Consider the following 23986-nt stretch of genomic DNA (forward strand, 5'->3'; position numbering starts at 1 on the left):
TACCGTAAGAAGGTGTGGCACACATGGAGAGATTTGTTTTTGTGTTTTGATTCTGGATTTGGTCAAACATATTGTACAAGCTTGGTTTACCAGACACCACTGTCATTAGATTTTCATTTTAGACTTTTAAAAGATGTTGCGCTCAGTCTTAATTGTCTGGTTTAAATGTAGTTACACCACTTTTTTGGTTTTGTTCAATTTCATATCAGTTATTGCAACAATTTATTATTTGATCTTAGTATTGACGGATTAATTGATTAATCATTTAAAGTGTTTTAGTGAATCTTGAGGGATTTAACTGGATATGAATCTGGGGAAAAAATGGAAGCAAATTGAATATATACACAATATAAGATATTACATACAGTAGAAATTACCATAAACCCCCAAAAGATTCCATAGAATGAACGTGATGAAGGATGATTTGTGTTAAAAAATGAAAAAGGGAAGTGTGAACTTTCTTACATTGTGTATGGGAATTTAGATTAGTGAGACCATGATCTGTAATTGAGTGCAAATTATTTAATAATAATAAGCCAGTGGTTTAGAATCACAGAAACCCTTTTCAGACGATCAGCATCTATCGTATGTTTTTGATCGTTTCCTTCACTCTCATTGATCTATAAGTTCAGGCTCTTCCTCAACGACCATGTGTGTATTGCAGCAAACTGAATATGAATTTTGAGAAGTTCATTAGAAATTTGAGAAGTAAATATGGAAGGGTGTGTACTGTTGAATTTCCAATGAGGATCAAATACAGTTTCAGAGCAAATTAATTCAATTTCAATATTATTATCTTTAATTTCAAGTTTAGTGAAATTCATTTCCAAACTAATACATTTTCAAATGATTCAATTAGACATTCAGTCTTTCAATGCGGTTATTAATATTCAAACTACGTGATCCAATTTCAGTTTTTAAATGCAAAGTTCAGCATTTCAAATTTCAATATAGTTGATTGTTGGGGAATTTTGTCTAATATACTGAATTATATTTTATGAGTTCATCATGTGTTTGTGAAGTGTAAGCTGTCAAGTAATTTTGCTGCCAGACAAAGGTATTAGTGTTAAAAGTTTAATAATTGAAATATTCACTTGAGAAAGAGAAATTAGGTCCTATGGTGTCCTTTGACAAACAAAAATGTACCAGCTGCCACCCCGATTAAGCCAAACGCCAGACCAACTCCACAGAAAACATCTGGTCCATGACTGTGATGACTAAAATCAGGTTCTGTGGAAAAAAGTGAGAAAATTTGCATAATTTCAGACACAATGAAGTATTTTTCATTTTTTAAAACAAATCGTTGTCTTATTTTAATATTTAAGTGCATTTATAAGAATAAACAATCACCCCAGATTCTTGTTGTAGGCGTCTCCAGGGCTGAGTGCTCCACAGTGCAACTGTAAATGTCCCCCTCCCTTGGTGTGAACGTCATGGTGGAGAACTGGCGGAAGGTCAGATCGTCATTGGAATAATATCGACTGAGTGACACCCCCTCTGACACCGGGTGACCATTTTTAGTCCAGCTGACTTCGATGTAAGGTGGGTAGAAATGATTCACAAAGCATATGAGCAGGTTTTCAACTCCGCGCTGAACTTCTTCTGCAGGGTAGATGATACTCTCAGGGGGGTCTTTAGTGGGATTAAAGGAAAACACAATCTATTATTAGCATTTTATGAACCACATCACAAAGATCAATGTTGACGTTGATGCATTTTTTTCTTGCAGTAATACAGTACACACTAAATCCCTTACCTTTCTCTTCTGGTGGATTTTTCTCCTCTGCTCTGCAGTATGCCATAATTGCTAAACACAGATTCTTGTTTTTCTCAGCATTTTTATATACAGCTATGTCCTTCAACACTTCTCCAGGGTCCAACATGAGAAATGGGGGCACAGTGTATTCAATGACCTGTCTTTCAAAATCTGCATACATCAACTCTTCAGCATTAAATACAGCCGTCACCTCAGTAGGTCCATTGTCGAAGCAGCCCACAACAGTGATATATTCATGGGCAGCTGAAAAAGAAAGTGAAAGAATAAATATATTCATATGAAGTCATGATGAGAAAAAGCTATAGATTCTGTCTGTCATGGCTTCTTTAAAGGCATTTTAATTCTTAACAAAAAAAACTCTCCTATTTATGTTTGCATAATCTTAACAAGAACAGAGTAGTAAATATAAATGAATTCTTACCTTGTGAAAAGGTGCAGCGGGTGGTGAGTATCAGGATTATAACAACAGAGTGCCTCATGCCTGCGCAGGAGATCGGCATCACTGGAGAATCTCAGCTGCTCTCAGCACAAAAAAAACAAATCTTTATTTCTGTTTCCTGTTAAACACCCTCCACCGCAATCACATGACCAGATCACATGCTGAACCAAGTAACCAAAATAAGTAAGGTGGTGTTGGCCCCTCAGGTAGGGCACTGCCCATTGGGAGGCAGGACTCTCTGTTACCAAAATAATATGCCTTTTATAGACAGGTGTGTCTAACCGGCACTCCCTTTGTTTGAGCCTGACAAGGCCGCTGTGTGTTTGATGTTGCTACTCGAGACAGAAAATCCCAAATCCAAAAGAGTACATTATTATTTTAGGTGTTCTCAGGAATATCATTCACTTTAATGACTGAATTCTAAATTCCAACGTGTAAACAAACCAATCCATTCAACAGCATATCTATTCAAATGAAACGGTTAGAAGAAACGTCAGGAAAATAACAAACAAAATAAATCAAATCACTATGCCGAGATGGTGATTCAACACAAACCTGCATTAATGTACCGAAACAAAACACTAAACGAATCAATTTGTAGACATAAGAGCTTCACGGGTTCTCTGTCATGCAAAAGTTGATTTTGACACAGCAGTTTAACCAGTTTAACTGCAGTAGAGAGACACACCCTAAAATCAGCATCTGTTGAAAAAAAAACAGTGTAGATGAATTATCATCTGAGAAATGTGCAGTTTGCAGAAACCTTTTAGCCCTCTAGAAGTGTGGTTTTAAGGTCAGTTTCTTGCATTTTTAAGATAATATTGTAATGCTGATCTTTGTAAATGCAAGCAGTTTATCCAAAAATATTGATTCACAAGTTTTGAGGAGCCAGCACTGAATGTTGTATTGTTTTCTCAGGTAACTAAAATTTACAAACCTCAGAGGAGTTGGTATTCACCAAAAAAGTGACCCATGTCCTGTGTTAGGTTGAAGGTGCACCTACACACACAGAAACTTCAGAACTCTACACAATAGTCCGCCCTGAACTAAATATTGTCACACATAGCCATCATATTTATTTAGTTATTTATCCTAATTTTATTTACTATCAGTTGTTCTTTTTGTTTGTTTGTCTGCTCGTTTGTTTGCATCGTATGTCTCATTGTCACTGTTGTAGCCCACCCTTTACGTTTTTCATCAAATGTGAAAATATGTCTTGGCTCACTTGTTGTGTCTTGCTCTATTAAAAAAATGGAATAAATACATTTTAAAATAAAGTTGCAGGTGCTAGAGATCAAGTTCCAGTGAACAAGAGTATTTAAACCCTAGCACTGAAAAGCACAAACTGGACAAGTTTGTCCCTTTAAATCAAAATAAAGTTTTATAAGATTGAAAAGAAGGATGTAGTCCTGAAAAAATAAATACACAAGATAATAATAATAAAACAGCTCGCCTGTTAGAGGAACCAATAAATCAAAAGCTAAAAATAAACTTTCTGTCGGTCGGCAGGGGGCGCTGGAGGTCCGCAGATATTCGGCGGTGCTGCGTGCGGAAGAAGCCGCCTGTTGGTGCTGTTCTGGGGCATGTGGCTCAGCAGTGGGGCCGTCTTCCTCCCTGACACTGGCCAGTCGATGAAAAAAAAAAAATCGACCGAGCGGTAGAAGGGCTGGGGGATGAACAACGACACAGCAGAAGACACTCGGCGCTGCGGGCACGACACCAGCACCACCTGAAGCCGCTGAACATGGAGCGTGGCCCCGCGTGTGGAACAAACCGTCTGAACGCACGTGTGTCCGGTCAGTGAGTTGGTGAAACGACGAACATTTGGTCTCCACTTCGTTGTTTTTTCTTCATATTAGCCGACTGCGTTGACACGCACACGCACATCTGCAACGATGCGCGCTGCGGACTGGAGCGGGACCGCTGCGGTTGTACTCTGCCTTTTAGGACACCTCGTCTCCGGCAAGGCGTCGCCGGAGGACTCGACCGCCGAAGGTAAGAGAACCGCTCGCGTTGTCCGAGAACGAGTGCTAGTTAGCGGCTAATGGTGCCGCCGCTAGCCGCTAGCCGCTGGTGCTGATGTGACCCGAGCTGAGCTAACGCTAGCGAGTTAGCCCCGGCGGTGTCACGCACACGGAGGGAGAGAACTTCGTATAATCTGTCTTCACGTTCACATGTTTAAATAAACTGTTGTTGTAGTCAAACGTGTGGAGGCTCAACTGGCTCGTTGGTGACGGAGACATGGCTTCGTGGTGTCTGGGCAGAGAGGAGCAGAGGAGCGGGAGCGAGTCCAGCTGCTGGGATCTGTCTTCTTCTTCTTCTTCTTCTTCTTTTAAAAGCTTTGCAGTGTTTCATAAAACGCTCCGTCCCTTCGTCTGTGTCCAGCTGGTGACACCGATCACCATGTTCACATTGGACTATAGTTGAAACATTTAACTTTGTATTTTGATTTATGGTGCTCTCTCTCTCTCTCTCTCTCTCTCTCTCTCTCCCTCTCCCTCTCCCTGTGTTGAAATAGGACCCAGGGTCAAGCCACACTGACCTGCCGCCTGGTAGATAACTGTCAACACAGTGGAACAGTATAGGTGTGCATGTGTGCCAGCCAGGGCTGCAGCTAATTATTATCTTCAGATTTAAGCTGCTGCAGATTGATAATGTGGTTTATGAAAGGTCACCATTTGCATGAAAGCCAAAGGCAAGGCAGCACTGTTTGGTGTTTTTTTGCTTCACAAGTTCCCTCCAACTGAATGAGAAAATAATCAGTAGATTAATAATAACAGAGCAACCTTGAGACCCGCTTAACATAAATTATAACGACAAAGAGTCCTGCGTGTCCTCAGTTAGAAAAAGTGAGAGAGAACACGAAGAAGTTGCAGTTAAAGCGGAGACGTCTGTGCAGCAACTTTTTTGGATTCAAACGTCGCTGTTTTCAGAGGATATCCCGTCACCACGGCTGCAGCAGACGGCATGAATCATGATAATCTGCTGGAATCTCCTTCAGTCACTCTGTCTTCAAAGACAGCTCTGTCAAGTGGAGCCACATCTGTTCTATCCATCACTTCTCTCATCTCTTTTAGTTGCAGGATCACACACTGGGTCGTCTGTGTTCGCTGGCACTTTGAGCCGACCCACACTTGTTTACTCCAAATTGTTCATTTAGTTCCTGAAATTTTATAATTTGATAATGACTTCATGACTTCTTCAGGTAGTTTTGTCTTAAGGCTTGTGAATCAGGTGAATCCCCAACAAGAAGCTCTGATAAAGGTTAAGAACAACACTGTATAAATGCCTTGATACTTCACAAGACTGCTGTTTTGAAGTCTGCGCCGGCCTCTGTGTCCTTTCCCTTCTCCCTTTCTTTCACTCTCCTTCTCTGTTTGTCACTTCGCCTCATATTGACCTTCAGTTGTTTCCCAAGAGAAAGGGTCGATACGGAGGACTTCTCCTGATCTGTCCGACAGACAGTATGGATGAGTGGAGCCAGACAGACAATCTACCGGCAGATATAGATCTCACTCACATTACCGCTGCCCATAATAGGCATGGCGTTGCCTCTCTCCGTCACAGACAAACATTTGCTGAAGCTGTACAGGGGCTGCCAGGAAGAAGACAAATGAAATGGTATTGTCATCAGCCAGCCTAGCTTAATTTTAATCATGAGATGCTGGTGTGAGCGCTAAGAGTGGCCCACTTTGACGTCATGAAAAAGTGCTGCGTAGCCGTGGAGCAGAGCCACTTTTAGTGGTAGTAAACGGTGTAGTATTTAGACTGGAAATAACTGAGGTAAAATGAAGAGTGTCCATTCGCTCTTAAGCCTGATGGTGTAACCTAGTTGCCTGGTCCCCCGCTGAGTTAATGGGATTGACTACTGCTATCTAATCTTACTTTTAATCCAGATGAGGGAAATTAGCAGGCTGAACACCCATCAAGGGACTGTGTTTTTCGGTTTATATTAGCAGTTTTAGCAGACAGGTGTGTGTATTCTTTTATTGTCCCTTATTTTGCCTCTGCACCTACTTTTTTGCCGTGACATGTTCAGGAGTTGTTATGCCATATTTTTGTTGTTCCTTGTTCCTGCTGGTGATCTCATCTACTACTCATGTCCATTTTTGTAAGATCAACACATTGAAAATCAGATGTTTGTTAGTCATATGAATGGTAAACAAATGGCTCCAGTCAATGTGTTTTCTGTTGCTGTAGCTGAACAAGTAATTAAATCCAGAAGCATAAACAACAGTCTGTTGGCGCCTAGGGTTTAAAAAGGCATGTGTGGTGTAGTTCTCATAGTGTTGAACGCTGAACTGGATTGCTTTGTTTTTATTGTGTTTCAAATGATTACTTTAACGTTTGCTCGGCAGCAGGGATGGATGATGTCCTCTGTAGAGCCCGCCCAAGCCTTGAATTTTAGTGCCCATGAATATTGAATAGGGAATATAATGGAGTCTTAATATATACCACCTTATACTCAGCTGTGATTGGCTCTCTGTTACATGTGCTGTAGACAGTGTGGACAGTATTGTCAACAGTGGAGTCAGAGCGTGTGCTGCTGGACTAGCTATATAATGACATCATTTCTAAATAACCTCAAGCATCTTTTTCAACATTGTGTTCTGTAAAAAAGTTTGCACATGGGACAAGATATATGTCAATACCCGTGATATCTGTTATAGACCAATATCAGGCAACCGATCTAGGTCTGTTTGTAATTGTTTAAAAAAAAAAAATGTAATTATCAAAACAGCTCTCTCGTGTTTTGACTATTCAATGCTGTGCCAGTGTAGTTTATCTGTTTATACTGTTTAGTCCTCAGCTCTTTGTCACATGGTTTCTGGCTCCTCTCATGCTCAACCATGTGTTTCTGCTTTAGATGATGAAATTGCCCCTTTTGCTGTGATAGTCGTCTTCGGTAATGCTTCATTCTATTGGTTTCAAGATTTCCAGATCATTTCTGGGAACTTCACTCACAATTTCCTACAAATTAACTGGTATTATTAAGTTGTAAATTATTGGGGTATTTCCACGAAAGTTTAGCTGCTGAGTTGAAGAAATGTTTTTTTAATCATCAGTTTAAAACAAAAAAACTTTAAAATTGAACAAAAACAACATTGATTGATAAATAAATATTGCAATTCAATATGCAGCATACAAGTCAGATAAATGGATCTTTACCTGTGACGAAATAGATTTGTAATGTAGGGCTGATTTGTAATGTAGGCTTACCACCTCAGTAATTTCCTATTTCTGTCTTTAAAATGCATTCGATGAACAGGTAAGGAGCATTTGTTCAAAACTTTTTTTTTACTAGATTGACCCTTTTTTCCCCCACACCCCGGTAGTGACTATTTTTTTCAAAATAGTACCTTGTGACTTGGGACAAACCTTTGCGACCTGGGCCAGAGAGGAAAAACTGGAAATTCCTTCCAGTTTCCATCAATATTTTTTCAGTATCCTGTGCCATATCATATCAGTAATTCTTCTGCAACAATTCTTAGAGACATCATTATGATGTAATATGTTCAATCTTCTACCAAGTAAAAAAAATAACAGTTTTCCCTTTTTTTTACAGCTTTGTCTCCTTAATGTCATTTCACTTGCATCACTTTGACCTCCGTGAATTTTTGTAATGATCAGTGCAACTGCAACTTTAATGCTTAGAGTTGTGTACAACCAAGCTTTCCACCTATCGCTGTGTGCAGAAGGCATCTGTTTCCCCCTCCTCTGTCTGGAAGAACACCAAACCCCTTCACACACCCAGTGGAGGCCAGCCATACCACGCATTTCAAGTTGATCACAGCTCACTTTGATGGTGCTGAGAGGCTTTACCTCCGTTTAACTTCTGATTAATACACAAAACACAAATTAATTCAAGTTGTAGTGGGCTGAAAAACACGGACACAGATTTTTTTCCTCCATGCTTCTCCTCTCTGGTGCATCGCTGTCTACTTGCATACAAAAACACACAACCCTGAAAAAACCACCCTGCTGCTTTGGCTGCTGTTGTCTGAGATAATTGGTCTGAGATGGCAGCGTCGGTCAGGCAGAACTCTCTTTGATGCCTTTATCCCCGATATGGTACATATACACATGCATAGATAAGGGGTCAATATAGTGAGGAGCAGTTATGGATTTACTGATTTCGCTGCAGAATCTTTCTGCTTGTTTAACAATGATGTCACCACAGTACTGATTTATTGGAAGAGGACTGGGAGGGGACTGTTGCATTTGTGTGTGAATGTCTGGAGTCTCCCAGGGGAGTTCTTTTAAAGTGAGCACAGCTGGTACCCCTAACAACATATCAGTGGGAGTGGGACAGGAAGTGAGGTCATGATCTCTCCAGCACACACACACACACACACACACACACACACACACACACACACACACACACACACACACACACACACACACACACACACGGCAAATCTTAATGCAGTGGGGAGTTTGTGTCAAGGGGAAATCCAGCCTTCTATTTTTCTACTGTGACAGTACAAATGAAATAAAGAGGAGGAATGAAGTGGAGAGGGCCGAGCGCATCTTGTTCTTCACACCAGACCTTTTAGGGTAATGATGTGTTTGGTTTGAAACTTGACACGTTGCCTCGCCAAACCTCACCGCTTAAAAAGCACAATAAAACGTCCAGCCAGGCAAAGGTATAATTTGGTGCACGGCTCTGTTTTTAGGTGGAGTCTGCACTCGGGCTGAACTCCGATATTGTCAGAGTGGTTCCTTGCTCACCGCAGGATCATTGTGTGGGGGGAAGGGGGATTAGTCCTGCCAGAGGTATGTATGTGTTAGCGTGTGTGTCACGGAGGGTGGGGTTACATGAAGAGTTACAACTTTCAAATTCAGCTGAAGTGAGTATGGGGGAGGTGGGTATGTTTAGGTCAAGGGAGATGGAGGTGACTACTCTTTCATCCTTAATTGGAAGGTCACCACGGGTCAGCCGTCAGTCAATGATAAACAGGGCCCACGTTGTCATGTGTGCAAAAACAGAGAGACAGCATGGGTTTGTGTGGTTGTTTAAAAAATGCTTGTGTCTTTATCTTAGCTTTGGGATATGAAGCTGAAATAGATGGTTTGTTTGATTTTCAGCTTGTGATGAACCTCTGCAGCCTTTGAGCTGCCCCTTTCTTTACAAAACTACTTTAAGCTTTGTAGGGTGGTTGACAAGATGTTTGCAAGAAAGAAAAACGTGTATTGAATATGTCATGTCACTTTAATTATTTGGCATGGAAGTTTAAATTAAGTGTCAATAAAAACCCCATTTACACAGGCTGTTACAAACAAAAGATTATTCTTAGAGAAACAGTGAAATCTTTGGACTGATGACATTTGAGAGTTTCAGTGATCAAAGACAACCGGCTTCAAAACAGTGACGTGTCTTGAGTTTAGGACCAAATTCTCACAGTTTGACTCCTACTACACCCAACGTTTACAAACTAATAATATGAATTTGACATGACATTAAGCAGAATACACTAGTAAACCCTTATAAACATTTTATTTATGTCATACTCTAAAACGGTATGTCGTTCTGCCTTCTTTTCCCTGGCTGCAGCCGTTATTGTACTGCATTATGTGAATATCATATAGTGCCTATGTGAGCCTTTCTTCAATCAACAGGCAGTCTGTGTTAGATTTTTATGTTCCTCATCTCCATTAGTGAAGGTGTTCATATGTACAGTTGTTTTTCCTTTCTGGGCCAAGGCTTCTTTGAGAGAGGGAAATGGCCCATTGTTTTAGAGGGGAAGTGCCATTGGCAAGAGTCCAGGAAATGGTCAGATGGCCTTCTCTGTGCGATTGGCCAGGATGTGGAATGTCGTATCCGTGGATTTGGAGGCAAAGCGCCTGGCACTGAAACAGAACCCAGTTACCCATCGATGACTGTAATTATAATGCCTCTGTGTTTTGTGTTTGTATATTGCTCCCTATCACGATGATTCAGAATACATCTGCAGTTTTTTCGTCTCTCTCTGTACACGTGGCTCAGTAAACGCTCTGTTTGTTCACAGAGGTGACTCTGAAGGTTCACCTGAGCGATGCCAGCACTCACCAGCCCCTGGGAGGAGCCACCATTCAGCTCTTTGCCAACCACACGTCTGTAACCACGGAAACCTCATCAGCTGATGGGAACACCTACCTGCGCTTCCCGTACCGCCTTGGAACACCACTGGTCGTCACCGCAACTAAACAGGGATATGTGCCAAACTCTGTGCCCTGGACGCCATCGAGATTACCTGGTAGGTTTTGTGTGTGTGTGTGAGTGAGACAAATATTTTAGGACGAATGCAGAGAGGATGTTATAAAATACCCACATTTAGACTAAGAGTATTGGCTGGCAGGTTATTGATTTCAATGTGTCTTGTCCTGTGTAAGTTTGTGTTTTCGAGTGAAATAAAAATAATTTGTGACTTTCTGCCAGGTGTGTGAGCTATGACGATAAGTGGAGTGCTCCATTACTGATTTATGACAATAGATGCCAAAACCCAGCAAGGGGGATGCTTAAGCTTCCCTTTCACGAACACACACTCACATACAAAGTACCTCCCACGAGGCTGGAGTACTGTGTGTGTGTGTGTGTGTTTGTGTGTATATGTGTGTCTGTGTGTGTGTTGCAGTGGGGGGGGGGGTTATTATAAGCTAACGCAATGGCGGCCAATTGGATTATCACGCTTACCAGCTCTGAACAATGGAGGAGTGAAAGGAAGGAAGGAAGAGGAGAGAAGTGCAGTTTGCTGGGTCAGACTTGTGTCCCGCACAGCAGACGGGATGAAAGCAGGACAATTGGAAATGTACAAAGATGATTTAATGACTTGTTATGTCTGTATTTGATCTCTAAAGTACCCAAGTTGATAGCAGTTTTGTTCCTTATGTTATTGTGAATATATTTTTATCAGTTAATGCAGTGTGTACACTGTGTGGTTTTGTTTGCGTTCCAGTGTTTTCCTCCATCAGCCTGGACCTGCTACCAGAACGAGCTGCTACTCTGATGGTGTATGAAGATGTTGTGGAGATCGTTTCAGGCCTACAAGGTAAAAGCCGTCTTTAGCGTATGCACCAATCAACCACAACATTAAAACCAGTTGCTGGTTTTCACTTGAATGTCAACACACTGTTTTAAGATAAGCTATGCAAAGTTGGAAAACATTAAAACTGGCTAACATCAGTATGTTAGTATGACTTTAGATTCCTTGTCTTCATAAAATTACATTTTCACCCATTCTTTGATATTCAGAATTAACACTGATGAATTAATATATTTGTTTTTGATAAAAAGAAATATCAATATAATTAGACCTGAGAGATTTCATAGTTTATATAGGGAAAAATCCATCCCCCCTCCTCCGTCCACATTTACACAAATATACACTAAGAGTCCATCTTTGTTAGTCAGTCTCTTTGTTTAGGTAATTACATTAGATGCGGGTTTCTCACTCAGGCAAAATCAATTTGGTCGTTTTGTTTGTAGGGTCTTTTGTGTGTCTAGGGAGTAATTTAACATGTCAGCCGTGTTGTCTGACCAAAAAAAACCAGACACAACACACATAAATCCACGCACACCATTAACATGTGAAACCTCTTGAGTACACACTGCCTACAGTTAATGCCTGAGAGGCACATTATGTGTGCTGTCTGTCCGACACACTCTGTTTGTCATAATGTTGTGAACTCAGTCGCCCAGGGGAGTGATAAACTTGGCGTGTGGCACAAGGGAAGAGAATAAAAGAGGGGGAAGAAAGAGGAGGGGTAGGGTGATACAGTATGTGCTGGGAAGTGAGGTTGTGGGCGGAGCAGTTGGAGAGAATAGGGGTGAAAGGGAGAAAGGGGGATGGGCCGCACGGTGTCCAACAGAAGGAGGAACAGATGAGGTGAAAGAAAAGTGGAGGGAAAGAAGACGAGAAGAGTTGAGGAAGCGACCAAACAAAGGATAGAAACGGGATCGTTGCCGCAGAAGACATTTCCACCTGAATTTCGAGAACGAGACTTATGAACGAAACATCAAAGCTAAAAGTTCCACTTGTACGGCAGAGCCAGAACTCATGTTGAGCACTACTAGAAACACAAACACAGCGAACATTCATATACAGCTGGATCTGTGTCTCACTGCTCAGGAATGTGTACTCGGCACAGTCGGACACAATGACATCACCTTGCTGAGTCCAGCTAGATGCAGTTTTCACTGTTTATTGCACTTCATCCATAATCTGTTTATTTCAGACAAAGACTCGTCTGATGCAGGGAAGTAGAAAAATGAAAAGGAAACAATTAATTGCGTGGCAAAATATCGAGAAAGAGGTATCGCACTGGCCCAGAGAAAGAGTTGAGCAACACATTATATTTTCAGCATCGATCCAGAGTTGACTCCATTAGGCCTAATTTGATTGATGAATTTATAAATACACTTTGGACAATGGCCAGGGGTAGAAAATTGCCTTGTAAAACATCCTGAAACACACATTGGTGTGCAAGATAGTTAATGGATTTTAAGTTCACATTTCTGCATTGAATTTAATAGGAAACAAGAACTAGAAAGTTTAAGGGGCAGTAAGCGATTTTAGTTGGCGTCTCTCTCTTTGTTGTTGTTGTGATTTTACTGCATTGGCCCGACGCGCAAACCACTAGGCCAAAAGCCTCGAGTCATAGCGTCATTCGCTAGCATGTCTGTTAAGGTGTCTGGGAGTGATGTTTACAAACTGCACACGCAGTGTTGTGTGTTGCGGTTCACACCATTTTTTGGTTTTCGATTTACAGAGCCAGGGCTGAGACGAAAACCTGGATTTTTTTCCCGGCACACACACAGATCCAGTAGCTAGTGGACCGTGTATTGCTTTAGATTCAGAAACACCTTGAACCCCCGAGTTGCCCCTGGTGGTTGTGCCAGCAGTGTGTGATAGAGGAGTGGTATTAGGAGCGCTGAATGATGTCCACATTAAGTCTAGAAAAGCGCATGTTAATACAGTCCATTAAACAAAAGTTGAAACAAGTTTCACAAAAACAACAAGAAAGGTGATAACTCATTCTTAAATTATGGTGTTATTTGCACCCCATAGAACAATAAGTCAAAAATGATTATTAACTATTTATAAAGATGCATAACCATTACTTACCATGTTTCTAGTTTGGTTTTGACTAGTGTTGTCTTTGTTAATGTCATCTTTGTTTTTAAATGTAAAAAAATTTAATAGCACTGAATGTGAGTTAAAGATGCCCGGGTTTCCTGACATCTGTACGTCTGTTACTCCACACACAAGGTTTCAGACGTCAGCCCACTGTTCATTTCCTGCGCCGAGCTCTGAGTCTTCCCTCCAACTCTTCCTATGCCAACCTGACCGCTCTGCTCACCGTGGCAAGCTCCCCCTCGCACATCCAGCACTTTCCCCACCTGCAGGTCCTCAGTGGCAACGGCACAGGTGAGGCTTGAACCGGTGAATGGTAATGGCACAAAGGAGTTTAAAGAGTCCATATTAAAAATGAGGCCATAGAGAGTCGGGCACAGTTGACGGGGGAGAAGACTGCCGGGAGGGATTGGGGAGTGGTACATCAGAGAGACACCACCCTGCAGAAGCCTCTCTGTCTGACCTCCTGAAACACAATCACCCCTGTGTGTGCTCTCTGTAATAACCTACACCCCGTGTTCGCATGCTTTCAGGCGTCCACGTTGTGGTGTGGGTGCCTCCTGTGTATGATTTTGTGTGTCCTTCTGTCTCCTTCAGCTTGAATACTCCTCAAAAAACCCACCCCACCCCCCCTCCCCACAGCTTGCTTGTTCTTCCATCTTCCTCCAGGCAGCAGCAGCATACATGTGCTTTGTGACACTTTCCAACCTCAGTAACTCTTTTTTCACTCTCCAACGTGTTTCCTTCTATCCTGTCTTTCCCTTGTTTTCTTTCCTGTCCGTCTTTCCTCTAACAACTCTCCTTAATCTATGCCGTTCATATGTTGCTCCCCATCCTCTACCGCCTGCTCCTTTCCCTGCTCCCCCCTCCTGTGCACCTTACTCACACTCCTTTTTTCCTTTTTGGTACTTGTTTCCCTCTTAGGCTACATCCACACTACTACATTTTTGTTTTAAAATGCATCAATGCCTTGAAGTATGGATGGTAAAAAACATTTTTATAAGTTCCACGTTGATTCCTTGATCTTAATTTTCACTATTGTCGTTTCTCGTCCGTAGTATTAAATGGTCATGTGATGCTTGTTTTCATGTGTGTTAGTATAGACTGGGATTACTCTGATGGATGTAGCTTTACACTTGCCTGCTTCTCTCACAGGTGCTGAGAAGAAGATTGAATTGACGCCTGTAGCAGCCATCTCTGTTCATCTACTGGCCAGCGACGGTGTGGAGCTGCAGGTGAACGAGCCAATCACAGTGTCTGTCCCCCTGCCAGCTGACAGCGGCCTGAAGGAAAATGATCACATCCATGCTTGGAGATTTGACCCGCGCTTAGGTATGTGGTGACAGGAGCATAAAAGCTTTTCTGACTTTCTAGGCATTTCTCTGTTTGTATCTCTTCCACTGAGCTCTCAGTGAAAGTGCAATGTAGTGATTTATTCACATCTACATGAGGCCTACTTCTGTTGGCAAATGATTTGTAAAATTTTGAGAATAGGCACATTTACGCAAATCACATGCTCATTCACACAGTGAATGAATTTATTCATAAGGTCACAGAGAGAAAAAATGTCCCAAAATATGGCACCAAATTTTTCTGCATCACAAGTCAGTGATAGAATAAGTTAAATCTTCAGAATCAACGAGAGCAAGCCTACAAGCCCAAACATTTATTCCAGCAGTCTCACATCTGTGTTGTCCGACATCCCTCACCATGACACGCCCAGCTCCTATTGGACAGGCAGAGCTCATCAGTCGAATGAGATGCGTCTGCATGACAAATCATCCCTCTCTGTGTACATTAGTGTCACGTTTCCACATCTTCTGTTTCTCCACATTACATTTGTGCTGTGTGAGAGCAGGAGAAAGCTCCGTCAGGACCTATTAAATTCTTCTGGTGAAACAAAAAGCACTGGGTTGTTTGATCCAGAGCAGAAAAGATTAGTCATATAATCGCCTTGTAGTTCAGAAGGAAAATTTTGAGCAATTTTGGTAATCAATTAATTGTTTAATAGTTTTTGAAACCTGCAATACACGATTTGCTCGGACACGTCACGAGCAATGCTGACATTATCAGTTATTTAGTTTATTGTCTATTGCTTATTTATTTATCCAGCAGATGTGGAGCAATATGAGCATTTGTTAGAGTTGTGTTTATGTCCAATGTACACTTGTTTTTTCGATCAGATTTTTTTTTCTCTACCAACTCCTCAGGGAAACATCCAGGTGCTAAATGCTCCACTATGTTCACCTGCTGTTTACCGACTTAATCTGCTGTTTGCTGCTGGGCAGGTAGTAAACCAAGTAGTATGGCTGCTTTAAGCAAACACATCATAAAATTCACCGGTTCCTGCTTTTCAAATGTATTGTGAATATATAACTGATTTTCCTTAGGGTTCGGGGGATGTCTATTGCATGGGCATATGACCAAGTGTACACTGAAACACTGTGATGGACTGGCTCATAATATCTTGATTAGGACATGACTTGTACTAAATACATGTTTGTGTGTTATATCAGTGACACTGGAATTACAGCAGGTTGATGGACAATTGTTATTGGACATGGCATTTGAACATGTGACCTGTAGAAATTCTGAATGGCATGTTTGATTATTAATAGACCCAACAGTTAACTGAGAAAGAACCTGGCATGTTTGTTGATCATTTGAAAATAATTGTTTTTGCAGACATTGACTGACAAAGATATGTTTGGACATATTCTCCTGTCATAAAAATTTGACAAATATACATGGGGAATCTGTAAGAGGCATCGAACAGTAGTAGTCACATAGTAGTCACAGTCAGCCAAACCACAGGGACATTAACCACAATAATTGGCCAGTTGTAGCCTACACACGGGCTGTAGAGGCAAGTATTTCCACAACAGAAGCTATGGACCCCTCTCCGGGCTACATCTCATGTGCCTTAGCAACCGGCCAAATAAGTCACAACAGAAAGACCAAGCTCCTGATCCTGATTAGGTGTGTGTGTGTGTGTGTGTGTGTGTGTGTGTGTGTGTGTGTGTGTGTGTGTGTGTGTGTGTGTGTGTGTGTGTGTGTGTGTGTGTGTGTGTGTGTGTGTGTGTGTGTGTGTGTGTGTGTGTGTGTGTGTGTGTGTGTGTGTGTGTGTGTGTGTGTGTGTGTGCGCGCGTACGCACATTAAACTGAGGATAAAAAACACACCCAAAGAAGGAACGTTGAAATCTGTCTGCCCTTTGGAGAAACACAAAGAAGACAGTTTTGTTTACAAAGTGCGCATGGAACACACACACAAAAATACCGGTTTCTCTTGTCTAACTGACAACCTCTCATTTGAGCATTGGGTGAAATGATGTCACATACAGACGGATCAAGTTGTGTGTGTGTGTGTGTGTGTGTGTGTGTGTGTGTGTTTCATAAACAGACACACCTTCATGCTGATGATGCAAATAAGGGAAGAGCTGACTACTATCTGTGAACAATGCAAACTGAAGTAAATAGACCCACGGTCAGCTGTGTTTTGACTTTGCGTGAATGGAAATGAAGCAGAAGTGATACACAAACTGTATTGACATTATAAATGTTTGCATTGTGTCTGAGCAGTTGCCAGTCTCTCAGCTGTGTATTGTATGGCAGCATGGGAACATAGTCATTAAATTTCACGATTAAACTGGTCAGTCACACAGAGAGAGGACCCCTCTGTGGAAAAGAACGAACCGGAGTGAAATCGAGGGAGAGCTGGGCGCACACAGGCCGTGTGTGTCTGTCTGTCTGTCTGTCCGTCCGTCCGTCCGTCCGTCCGTCCGTCCGTCCGTGCGTCCGTCCGTCCGTGCGTGCGTGCGTGCACTGAGTCACACAGCTTCTCTAATTTTTCTCTGCCTGTTTCTTGTACCTTATCTCTCCTTCCATTCCTCTCATTTGTCCACTCCTGGTTCCTTGTTTTTTTCCCCTCTTTCCTTCCCTTATGCATTTGTCTTTCTTCTTTGAATATCCTCTCCTCTCCTTGTTTTGATTCCTCCTTCCTGAATATCAATGCAGATTCCTGACTCCTCAATGTTGTACAACTACAAATAAACAAAGAAGTTTTCACCATGCTACTCCTGAGACCAGGAGAGGAGGAAAGTGTAAAGGCATAACTGAATGTTTCCTCTTGGTGCAGATTTACTGCGAGCCAATCAGTCAATGCCATTGGCTTTGTTGTGGTTTTTGGCTCTGTCATGGTTGGAGCTTCTATTGTGTTCCTGTTCATTGGCTCCCACAGATATATGATAGAGCATGCTGCCTCCCTGTGGAGAGGTGCTGTCAAAACACATGCAACACGTTTGAGTCAGTGGTTTACCAGATAGTAAATCAAGCTATCTGCAGGTTTTGTAAAAAATAGAACAAAGTCACATTACAAACATTTAATAAAAGAAAAAGAAAAATAAGGCCATAGAAGGTATTACAAATTTTTTCTTGCTTGATGTAAACTATAATGGTTGTTTAAATACTTAATGTTATTGTATCCAATTGTCAAATTTTAGGAAACATAAATAACTTTAATTACTTAATCATTTCATCCATTTTATGTTGTTTATCTGGATCCAGGTTGCATTAATTTGATTCATTCTATTATTAGGAAATATCTACTGCTGGGTGATAAGTTCCAGATATTATTATGCATCTTGGTTGCATTATTTGCAGTGGGTCAAATAACTGCTTGTATAAGAGTGCATGTGTGATTACGCATTGGGATGAAGTGGGAGCTCTCGTGGTGAAGAAATCCAATGTGTTATATGAAGCAAGAAACTTCAAAAGGTTCTTTATGACAATTTGACAGAAAGAAATAGTGAAAAATGTAATAATAGTTCTAGGCCCTAATTTACCATCATACTGTGATATTGTGTTTGGTATGACATATACATTGTTATTCAATTTCCCTCTATGTGGTTTTAAAAAGGTTCTGTATAGACTTAAATTCAACCGACCCTGCAGTGACCCTGTTAATGGGGTTTTACTTCTGTCACATTATCAAATGGCCTTTAACATAAATAGTCTACCTACCTAACTACAGCTAAGTGGAGTGCTGCTTTGTCTTTATTGAGTTACTGAGAGTCAGGTGGGATGTTGCTGCAGGTCATGTCAGTTTTCACTAATTCACACTCTAACAGAATTAATCTTGAGAAATGTAATTTCAAGCTCTGTGGTGTGTGTGTGTGTGTGTGTGTGTGTGTGTGTGTGTGTGTGTGTGTGTGTGTGTGTGTGTGTGTGTGTGTGTGTGTGTGTGTGTGTGTGTGTGTGTGTGTGTGTGTGTGTGTGTGTGTGTGTGTGTGTGTGTGTGTGTGTGTGTGTGTGTGTGTGTGTGTGTGTACGTGTACGTGTGTGTGTGTACGTGTGTGTACGTGTGTGTGCGCGTGCAGGCGCCTGGATAAAGAGCAGTTGGGGTAATGTGCAGAGGGAGGGCAACCAGCTCAGTCTGACCTACATTGCTCCTCAGCTGGGATACTGGGTGGCTGCCATGTCTCCACTGCACTCAGGTGAGAACCTAGTTTGACACCAATTATATTTACTGTAAAATAGATATATTAAAAAAAACATACATTTCATTGTCAGATATTTGCTCACAATTATGCATATGTATGTAGATAGTCTTGTAGTGAACTGTAGAATTTGGATATAGTCATCATTTTTAATAAACACTAAAATAAATACTTTTTTGATAACTGGCAGTTTTATATTTCCTTCCAACAGATCCAATGGTTGCAAAGGATATCAGCACGTACCACACGGTGTTTCTGTTGGCCATACTGGGAGGCATGGCTCTCATCCTCCTTTGCCTGCTCTGCCTTCTTTTGTACTACTGCAGGTTTGTGAAACGTTCTTTCCACAAAAATCTGTTTTGTATTTTGACAGTGTTTGAATGACTAAACAATACAATTAGTCAGTTATTATGACGAATGTACTGGCTTTTATTATAATATTAATCTATTGAGTATATCATGTTATAGCAAGGACTGACGTATTGCTCTCTTACAACGTTAACTAAAATAAAGATACTTGCATTGGGTTTGTTTTGCTCAAATTGTTTCTGCAAAGTATTAAACAAGTATCATTAACATAATGAACAGGTTTAAAGGTTTCATTGTCTTCCTCTGCCATGGCTCATTCCTTGAGATATCATTAGCAAATAGATCAAAATTCCCATGGGAATAAAATATTGTCCCTATTAGGTAATGCTTTTTAGGTTCCTTGAATGTAAATACAGCAGACTGGTACTTCATTAGTCTGGTTATAGTGCTTTGCTGTAAATATAAGCACTCAAAGGCTTCAAACAAAAACTCTTTTTTATATTTTTTTTATTGTTGAAATATTTGTTTACAGAAGAAACTGAACTAAAACTTCTGGTTTTTTTCTGTGTTGTGCAGGCGTCGTTGTTTGAAGCCTCGAGGGTCTCACCGCAAGTTCACACTGTCATCCAGTTTGGACGGGAGCAAAAGAGACCAAGCCACCTCCATGTCCCACCTCAACCTCATCAGCAATGAGGTGTGTCTGACATTCAGAAATCAGTCACTCCTCTGTAATGCAAATATCAAATCAGGGAGGTGCTGGATTGACACTAAGCCTGGTGTTTCACAAGCCTGTGGTTGGCAGAGGAGGCACAGAGAGATTTCTAAAATACCGTCTCTCTATTCTTTCCCCGTAATTAGATTACAGCAATGTCTTTGGTTTGAATATTTCTTGCTTTCTCCAAGGATATTCAAATAGTTTTGTTACAGTTAATGTTTTTGTTTTCTAAGGTGCAGCTGGAACTTGTTTCCACAGCGACTGAGCCTGACATGACCACACCGATGCTGAAGCCCTCCTCATATGAGCACCAAGACAATCAGCGTCAGCATAGCTTAATTCATCACAGCGGCAAACACAGCCGCTGCTCTCTCGGCAACAACAGCCACCACGGCTCATCTCTTGGCAACTTGACGCCTCGCAGTAGAGACTACCGGCAGTCTGTGGACACGTTCCAATTAAAGGCTGCGCTTTCATCCGGAACAGACCGGGGCTACCGTCAATCATACACCTCCGTCTGCTCATCCAGCAACCAGATTTCAAATGCACTGTCATCAGCCAATCACGGTCAGGTGTCAGCTAATCAGCTGAGCAGCATTGGGATGGTTGATTGTATCTCCCCTTCCTCTCCTCCTCACTCCCCCATTAGAGGAGAGGGAGGTGAGTGTAGGGCTCCTGACTACCTTCTGTCCCGGTCTGTGGACCACCTGGAGCGCCCTGGTCCTCCGTCACTCTCCCGTCCAGGCCAGCTGCTCTGCTGCGGATCTGTGGACCTCCTGAGTGGGGGAGAAAGCTACCCGAGGGTGCGCCCCACACTGGTGATCCCAGCACACTACATGCGCCTGCCTGGGGAGCACCCTCTGTCTGGTCAGGCCCTCCTTCTGCAGACTGATCAACAGAGTGACCTGGAGACCATCCAGGCTGAGCTCAATGCCTCACATTCCCAGCAGCCCCTGGGAAAACCCCCCAGAGACTGCTCCCCAGGTCCCACCAAGCAGGGTGATGGAGAGGGGCTTGGCCTATCAGGGTCTCTGTCTATTCCAGCTGCTCTTGGGGAAACGGCTCTAGTGGAAATAAACAGTGAGGACACCTTGTGGGCTGAAAAGACTTTAATGGAGCTCAGAGGAGGGAAGCCTCTTCCTCACCCACGTGCCTGGTTTGTTTCACTGGATGGACGCTCCAACGCTCACATTCGCCACTCCTACATCGACCTCCAGCGGGCAGGGTGCCAAAACAACATGCCAGGTCAGCAGGGTAACGGTAGTGGCGGGAGGCATGGCAATGGCAATGATGCCAGTCTGGACTCTGGTGTGGACCTGAATGAGCCAAGAGTGGGACGCAGGGGGAGAGACGCAGAGCGGAAAGAAAGAAAGATTGAGAAAGACAGGTCGAAGGGCATAACACCCGCCATGACTTACACTCAGCTGGTGTATGTGGATGATCTGGACCAAGGAGGCAGTGAGGAGGAGACATCCAGGTGCAGCCCTCAGAACAGCAAAACAGGATCCATCCTGTCAGACAAATCAGAGGGTCCAAGCGAGGATCAGGGGCAGGGGAATGTGTCCGAGAAAGGAGGAGTAGAGGGGGTACAAATACAAGAGAAACCCCCGTCACTTTCCCTTAACTCTCCTGCTTCTCCTCCTCCCCTGCCGACACCAGAGGGGGAAACTTTCAGGACTGAACATGCGCTGCTGTCTGTATCTCCAGATCACAATGCAGCTCCAGAGGATGGAGAGGAGGAGAAGAAGAGTCCGTGGCAGAGGAGAGAGGAGCGACCCCTGCTGGCCTTAAACCTGAAATGAAACAAAGATCGCACCTTAAAGGATAGGCTCACATTAATAGAAAACCCAAAAAATATAAACATAAAAAAATGTTTTTGGTTACTCTAATTATTCCTCCTGTCCACACTGGCCCTGAAGTAATCCCCTCTCAAAGAATTTTCTATATAAATAATGAGGAACAGACTGCGGTCCTCGTTCTTTTGAAACTGAATTTCAGTACTTAATTATTCCCATTAGAAAACTGATGTGTTTAAAGTCACACATGAGCAAAACACAAAAATTACATAAAAGGCAAAAGCAAACAACAAACATCTTCGCTAGAAACTATAACTATGACCATACTCTTTACGCACACTCATACCATGAAGAAATGTCGAGCCATGTGGGCATGTCAGTTTTGTTTTCATTTGACCACCCTCTGCCCGGACCACACCTTTTGTTCTTTTATATAGCACTGAGAAAATATTTCAGCACTGGTATCCCCTCGAGACCTGAGCGTTAGGGGCAGATTCCGATCCTTCATGAACTTCCATCTCCCCTTAAAGAAAAGACCACTGTCCACTTTGTCATTGTCATGACACACTACTTGTACGGACCACTCTTCAGGCATGATGTACACAGCCTGAGGGAAACAAATAGACTTTCGTGGCAAGAATATTTAGAATATTTTATGCACAACAAATATATGCCTTTTTTTTTAACAGCCTTGTAAGTGTAAATGAGCTTTAGAAACGGATGATGGGTGGTTCTCGCAAATTAAAGACTACAAGGACCTTTTTCTTTTTTTTCTTGAGCCATATTGGCCTCAGTCCACTGGCAAAACCTGGGAACACATTGGCCTCACTGAAAGCGAGATTATAACCCCGATTTAGAAATTATTATGACTGTTTTTAAGACTGTGGAGCAGCTTTTCACATTTGGTTTGGAAATTAAGTCTTTTGATGTTTTCCAGGGTTGAGTGAGAGCAGTGATGCAGGTGCTGCTGCGTGCACCTGCGCAACAATCAGCCCTGATATAAACATGTAAATCTTGTACTTTGAATATGGTCGCTAGAATTTAATGTAGTTCATCAGAAAGATGTATGGATGTTTACAGAAACTCCACAAGGGATGAAGTTTTTGGACTGAAGAAATGAAACCACTATCCGCTCTACAGCGTAATCAGACAATGTGACACGCCACTATACTGGTGGGTGAGGATTGAATACCACTATGAAACGGTAGTTCTTCCCAAAATAATTGTGAGGTGTAATAATATGAAAGGTTTTGTGTTTGGTGAACCACTGATTGGCATATTTTTTGGCTCTGAAGGCCATGCATCACTTTTATACATCTGCTTGAGATGCCTTTCTTTGTAATCTTAATCACTTTGACTTTAATTGCCAACATAAAGTATTTTATCCAAAAATAGGCTATTTTTGTTTAGTTTTTATCTTTAAATATGTTAAGGGCTTTTCTTCTTCACCTGCCTTATCGTTAGTTACAAAAACAAACACACAAACTAGTTCATACCGTTTATCTGAAACCAAACTGTTTTGCTTGCTGTTTCACCTCAATTTTGACCATTTCCTGATGTTCCAAGTGCCTTTGAACCACCTGAGTCTGCAACAGATTTCCTTATTTATTTCTCACCTTTTTTTGCCTTCAGCTTTCCTCCACTACCTCAGCCCTCCTTTTCTCTCCCACTTGTGAAAGAAAGCATGCAGTAAACTTTCCTCCGCACGACAAGCTATACTGCAGACATCTCAGAAAAATGTCTACCAGCTGCTGCAATTAAAAAATCCTACTCTACAGCAATCAACAAGGCAGAGATTTCTCCTCCGAGTAAGCAGTTAAGGATTCGCAGAAGTTTTCAGTGTTGCACAGGATGCATAAAGCTAAGTGTGATTGTATGTGAAACTAAGCTGCAGGTCATTTCAATGCATTTTCTTTATTTTTGTGTTTCTGTGGGGTGAATGTTTGTCTCAAATCATTCATATGCACCTGGTTGGTGGTAGTGAGTCTGGGGTCAGACATGAGAGTGCAGATAAATAATCAACTTGCATCCTCTCAAGAACCATATAGCATCATAGCAATCAGAGAGTGTATAGTTCTTTGCTTTCCTGTTCCTGGTCAAAATGTCGTGTGAGTTGGTGTTGTGAATGACCCACTTCTTTCCCACAGCAGCCTCCACTCTGAGGGTGGAGTTGCAGTACAGCATCCAGAGTGTGTAAATTGTTTGCTTGCATTATATTTGAAGCCTATTATTCTGAATAAACAGCCAAACTGGAATAATTTGTTTGTGTCGGTGTTTGTATACCCGTAGTAGTAATTTGGAGGCTGAGCGCGTATAAAGTAGTTTAAAACGACATAAA

At 42.0% G+C, this 23986-nt stretch overlaps 2 protein-coding genes across 7 annotated transcripts; one reads left to right on the top strand and one right to left on the bottom strand.

The window, feature by feature from the left end:
• Nucleotides 1-1058: 1058 nt before the first annotated feature.
• Nucleotides 1059-3803, bottom strand: LOC118316572 (H-2 class II histocompatibility antigen, A-U alpha chain). 3 transcript variants are annotated; one of them, XM_035644533.2, is made up of 5 exons: nucleotides 3670-3803; nucleotides 2199-2293; nucleotides 1757-2020; nucleotides 1351-1632; nucleotides 1059-1230 (listed from the first exon to the last, which is right to left on the bottom strand). In XM_035644533.2, the coding sequence occupies exons 2-5, from the start codon at nucleotides 2275-2277 to the stop codon at nucleotides 1109-1111; spliced, it is 747 nt and encodes a 248-aa protein (XP_035500426.2). In that variant the 5' UTR covers nucleotides 2278-2293; nucleotides 3670-3803; the 3' UTR covers nucleotides 1059-1108. The 3 variants fall into 3 exon arrangements, with proteins under 3 accessions (XP_035500426.2, XP_035500434.2, XP_035500418.2); XM_035644541.2 differs by lacking the exon at nucleotides 3670-3803 and having other exon boundaries at nucleotides 1059-1217; nucleotides 2199-3469; XM_035644525.2 differs by lacking the exon at nucleotides 3670-3803 and having other exon boundaries at nucleotides 2199-2914.
• Nucleotides 3804-3879: 76 nt separating this feature from the next.
• On the top strand, nucleotides 3880-23903 carry fam171a1 (family with sequence similarity 171 member A1). 4 transcript variants are annotated; one of them, XM_035644454.2, is made up of 9 exons: nucleotides 3880-4012; nucleotides 10229-10456; nucleotides 11156-11248; nucleotides 13469-13627; nucleotides 14489-14665; nucleotides 18709-18825; nucleotides 19040-19154; nucleotides 19714-19831; nucleotides 20086-23903. In XM_035644454.2, exons 1-9 carry the CDS (start codon nucleotides 3961-3963, stop codon nucleotides 21652-21654), a joined length of 2628 nt encoding a protein of 875 aa, XP_035500347.1. In that variant the 5' UTR covers nucleotides 3880-3960; the 3' UTR covers nucleotides 21655-23903. The 4 variants fall into 4 exon arrangements, with proteins under 4 accessions (XP_035500347.1, XP_035500328.1, XP_035500337.1 ...); XM_035644435.2 differs by lacking the exon at nucleotides 3880-4012 and adding an exon at nucleotides 4078-4211; XM_035644444.2 differs by lacking the exon at nucleotides 3880-4012 and adding an exon at nucleotides 4078-4211 and having other exon boundaries at nucleotides 20092-23903.
• The last annotated feature ends 83 nt before the right edge of the window (nucleotides 23904-23986 follow it).

The sequence above is a fragment of the Scophthalmus maximus genome, chromosome 1 (genome assembly GCF_022379125.1).
Source record: "Scophthalmus maximus strain ysfricsl-2021 chromosome 1, ASM2237912v1, whole genome shotgun sequence".
Taxonomy (NCBI): Eukaryota; Metazoa; Chordata; class Actinopteri; order Pleuronectiformes; family Scophthalmidae; genus Scophthalmus; species Scophthalmus maximus.